This window comes from Rhinolophus sinicus, chromosome 15, assembly GCF_057876585.1.
Source record: "Rhinolophus sinicus isolate RSI-liver-muscle chromosome 15, RSI-T2T, whole genome shotgun sequence".
Lineage (NCBI taxonomy): Eukaryota > Metazoa > Chordata > Mammalia > Chiroptera > Rhinolophidae > Rhinolophus > Rhinolophus sinicus.
Window position 1 is genome coordinate 49867708 of NC_142515.1, and position 4643 is coordinate 49872350.

At 53.6% G+C, this 4643-nt stretch overlaps 1 protein-coding gene across 1 annotated transcript; it reads left to right on the forward strand.

The window, feature by feature from the left end:
* Nucleotides 1-144: 144 nt before the first annotated feature.
* Nucleotides 145-2281, forward strand: DDIT4 (DNA damage inducible transcript 4). The gene is made up of 3 exons (XM_019746007.2): nucleotides 145-296; nucleotides 425-671; nucleotides 942-2281. Exons 2-3 carry the CDS (start codon nucleotides 485-487, stop codon nucleotides 1433-1435), a joined length of 681 nt encoding a protein of 226 aa, XP_019601566.1. The 5' UTR covers nucleotides 145-296; nucleotides 425-484; the 3' UTR covers nucleotides 1436-2281.
* The last annotated feature ends 2362 nt before the right edge of the window (nucleotides 2282-4643 follow it).

Here is a 4643-nt window from a genome sequence, read left to right on the forward strand (position 1 = left end):
GGCCAGACCGCTGTCACCGGGCAGGAGAGAACGTTGCGAACGTGCGCCCGGAGCCCATTGGCCGAGGCGGGCCACACTCCCGAGTCTGGATTGGGCTGTGGCGATAAGGGGGCGTGGCTTCTCTGCACTTGTCCTTATAGGTCTCACCGCGCTGGTGCTGGGGACCGCGGCAGGCCCAGGGGGAGGTGTGGGTGGGTAGAAGGGACAAGTCTGGGCAGCGCTCGAAGGTTGGCACCAGTTCGCTCACCCATCCAAGTGGCACTTGTCCCAGCAGTTCTCGCTGACCGCACTAGCTGGTGAGTGTCCTTTCTATTGTGCTGCTCTCTGCGCGGGGAGGCCTCAGCGGTACGCGTCCTGGCGTTCGCTGTCTGGTCCAGCCCCCAGACTGACGCCAGGTTGGTACCCCTCTTCTCTTGTCTTACAGCGTCTTCTGCTCTCTCGCACCCTGAGCTCATCTGCAAACGTCTTAGTATCGGTCCTCACCATGCCTAGTCTTTGGGATCGCTTCTCGTCGTCGTCCTCCTCGTCCCGAACCCCCACCCCAGATCAGCCGCCGCGCTCAGCCTGGGGGTCGGCGGCCCGAGAAGAGGGCCTCGGCCGCTGCGCGAGCCTGGAGAGCTCGGATTGCGAGTCCCTGGACAGCAGCAACAGTGGCTTTGGGCCGGAGGAAGGTAAGCCATGGACGGGGGCCGGACGCGACTCGGGCGGGGGAGGTGAGAGGAGCGCCGCGCTGGAAGGAGTCAAAACCACTTTGGCTTCCTATCCCATCAGAACCCAGGTTGCGGAGGGGTGAAGGGAGGGGGATTGGAGTGTAGTGCATGAATGTGGGGCGGAAACTGAGGCACAGAGTGGGAAGGAGTGCTCACGGTTTCTTAGCGAAACAGCATCTTTCCCTTTTGCAGCCGCTCTTAACACTCTCCCCTGTGTGCTCTCCTTTCCAGACTGCGCATACCTGGATGGGGTGTCCCTGCCCGACTTCGAGCTGCTCAGCGACCCTGAGGACGAGCACCTGTGTGCCAACCTGATGCAGCTGCTGCAGGAGAGCCTGGCCCAGGCGCGGCTGGGCTCGCGGCGCCCCGCGCGCCTGCTGATGCCGGGCCAGCTGGTGAGCCAGGTGGGCAAAGAACTACTGCGCCTGGCCTACAGCGAGCCGTGCGGCCTGCGGGGGGCGCTGCTGGACGTCTGCGTAGAACAGGGCAAGAGCTGCCACAGCGTTGGCCAGCTGGCCCTGGACCCCAGCCTAGTGCCCACTTTCCAGCTGACCCTCGTGCTGCGCCTGGACTCACGTCTCTGGCCCAAGATCCAGGGGCTGTTTAGTTCCGCCAACTCTCCCTTCGTCCCTGGCTTCAGCCAGTCCCTGACGCTCAGCACCGGCTTCCGAGTCATCAAAAAGAAGCTGTACAGCTCCGAACAGCTGCTCATTGAGGAGTGTTGAACTTGGGCCTGGGGGGCTGGCGCCGCCCCCACAGCAGAGACAACTGAACTTTTGGGGTGAACATTGGCAGGCAGGAGCTGAGGAAATCATGTTGCCTGTCGTTAGATAACTGACAACAGCCACCTGAGGGGGAAAAGTTCGAGGTGGGGAAGTGTTTTCTGGGAAACACTGAGGTGTGTGCAGGTGGCTTCCCGTTGGGGGCACACGCTTGCCCCTCAGTACTGTAGCATGAAACAAAGGTTTAGGGGCCAACCAGGCTTCTGGCTGGGTGTGTATGTAGCATGTACCTTATTATTTTTATTGTTACTGACAGTTAAGACAAAGTGGTGTGACAGCCAGGAGAGCAGCTGGGCTGCACTGGCCTCTTGCGAGCAGTGTGTGCTCCTGGGAACCGGCCCTGGAGGGAGGGGGGAGGTCATCGAGGTGTTTTGTGTATCTCATGGTCTGAAGGGGCCAAATGTGTTCTTTGATTTTGCATCTTTTGTGTTTTCGATAGGAGCTTCACTACTGACCTGTTCTAGGCAGCTATCTTACAGACGCATGAATGTAAGAGTAGAAAGGGGTGGGTGTTGGGATCACTTTGGGGGATCTTTGACACTTGAAGAGAAAATACACCTGGGAGCTGCGTTTGGCCCATCCCTGCCTGTGTACTGAAGAGTTTATCTGTGAGGGGTGGGGCTGATTAGGGTTGGGGCTGGAACCCCTCCCCCAGAGGAGTGCCATCTGGGTCTTCCATCTAGAACTGTTTACATGAAGATACTCGCTGTTCATGAATACACTTGATGTTCAAGTATTAAGACCTATGCAATATTTTTTACTTTTCTAATAAAAAAAAGTTTGTTAAAATGGTTGAGTCTCAAATTAGTTACAGGAAATAAAAGGGAGTGGGATGGGTGCTGGTAAAAGGTGGGTGTCATCAGATTCAGTTCCACCTGTGTTTCTCTGTCCCTTTTTTGGGGCTGCCTGCCAGACTGGTAATGAAGGTATGTGGATTGTGTGCCATCTCTGCTGAGAATCCTGGCTCCCTTGGCTCTGCTGGCTAAGGCTAACAGGGGAAAGCACTGGAAATTGTTGGAAGGTGAGAAGTGAGTCAGACCTCCCACAGAGCAGAGTCTCAGTAGGGAGAGCTCACCTGCCTGCCCTGCATTAGGAGGCGCCCTAAACCCAAGTTCCTTACAGGCACTGAAAGGACTGCAAGAGACTTTTTTTCCCTGTGAAAAAAGTTCTCGTTCTGCAGTCATGAAAATTATAAATTTTATCTTCAGGTATAAAAAGGCTAAATAGGATCACCAAGAAATGGATTTTGAAAAAAATCCTTCAAGCCTCTTACTAGACAAGGAACCGAGATCTCAGAGAGGAGCATGACCTGCCACCCAGGGGATGGCCCAGGCAGGTGGCAGGATGTACAAAACACAGACACGCATGTACATGGAGGTGAAGGAAGGAAGGAGGAATGAGTGAGGGCTTAGATAGTAAGGGGATTGCAGTCCTGTCTTTATTAATGCCCTAGGTAACCTGGACTCATTGCACTCTCTGGGTCCCCATTTCCTTTTCAGTAAAATTGGGGTTGGGCCAGATGAAGGCCCAGGCCCTTCCCACGTCTTCCCTGTGACTGTTGGGCAGTCCTCTCACACAAGCCTTTGGAGAGTTATCTCCCTTGTTTTTCTTCCTGGTCCCAGATAGGCCTTGTTTGCCCTACTGTAAAACAGTAGTTCTTTCACTTGAGTGTATAGTCAAATCTATTGGGCCCCCAGTTAAAACACAGATCCCTGGACACTGGTGGAGATTCTGATTGGGTGCGGTTGGAGCAGGGCCCAGGAATCTGCATTTTCCTCAGGGATTCTGACACAGGGTCTTGAACTTTGGGATGGTTTAGAAGACTCGCATCTCTTTGGTAGAACTGAGTGACTTGTTCCCCAAAATGAATGAACTTGGGTTAGAACTAGATTTTAAAATGGTGACAGCAAATGAGAAGGTGCCCAGAGCCATGTTAGGAGAGCCCTCACACTCATTTTCTGAGCACATCCACCTAATAGCTACCCTGTGAGGGGTGGGCCAGGCAGGGGTTTGTAATGTTTTACAGATTAGTAAACAGAGGTCCAAGCTCTTGAATGACCATCTTCTGACCATGCTGACCTTGTCTACTCAGCCCCTCAGGGTGGGAGCTGGAAGTGAAGCAGGTCCAGCATTTGGGTAGTGTCTGAAGGGTAATCCCCAGGAAATGAGATCGGCACCAATGCTCATGGTTGTGCTTCCCTGGCCCCAAAAGAGGAGCAAGGAAAACAACTGTATATAGCTCCAGAACAGAGTCTTGTAGGTATTTGGAGGACGGGTGGCACAGCAAGTATCACACTTGGCTCCTTTTCTTTGGTGTCAGACTATGGCCAGAGGAAAGCTTGGGTTCCCAAGAAAGCTCAGCTGAGAAACTCTCTCCTGAAACCAGATGGGCTCTCCTCATCCTCACAGGGCTTGAAAATCCCCACGGGCAGGACAGAAGGGCCCCTGGGTGGGAGCTCTTAGGCCTCTTAAGATGCAGCAGAGAGCTTTCCCCAGACATTGGGGCAATGTCTGAAGAGAAGATGAGGCAGGTTCCTTTGTTGTGAAGACTGAAACCCAACTTTGGAAAATGTTTTCAGAAATTGTTCTGTGTGGCCTATAACATTTGTACTGATTACTTCCCTTTGTGTAAGATTCCCTCCCTTATTTCTATTTCCCACCTCATCAGGATACTGCTCTAGAACCTGCAATTGATCCCAGTTGTCAGATTTCACTGTCTGCCTCTCAAGACCTTTGGTATTGGGCCCTATTCACTCTCTCCAGGCTGACTGCTCACCACTCCCTACCACTCGGCTTCTTTTGGTACAGGTCAGTGTGGTCTGCCCTCCTCTCTGGCCTCTGCTCATTCTAGTGCCCTCCACCAGGGATGTGGGCCCTCTGTCTTGCCTGCAAAGCCTGCCTCTCCTGTAAGACTCAGAATAAGTTCCAGCCCTTTAGTGACTCTCTTCTGTCCCCGCTTGCCTCAGCCTTCACAATTGCAGTGTTGAAAACTTAGTTCTCTGATCGCATTGTACTCATTTTGTATCCACCTAGTTCTGTGGGACACTCTGGGCTCCCCTCAGGCCTGGCTGTCTGACTGCTTGATCATCCTCCTCTCCCTTGGCTCAGACAACACAAGATTCCCCCAGCAGCCTCAGACTCTCAGGCTAAG

What these genes read in the sequence shown, in the direction of transcription:
- DDIT4 (XM_019746007.2), top strand. Translation starts at nt 485, where the DNA reads ATGCCTAGTCTTTGGGATCGCTTCTCGTCGTCGTCCTCCTCGTCCCGA. An exon ending in TGGCTTTGGGCCGGAGGAAG is followed by an intron (nt 672 to 941) that starts GTAAGCCATGGA and finishes TCTCCTTTCCAG; the next exon opens with ACTGCGCATACCTGGATGGG.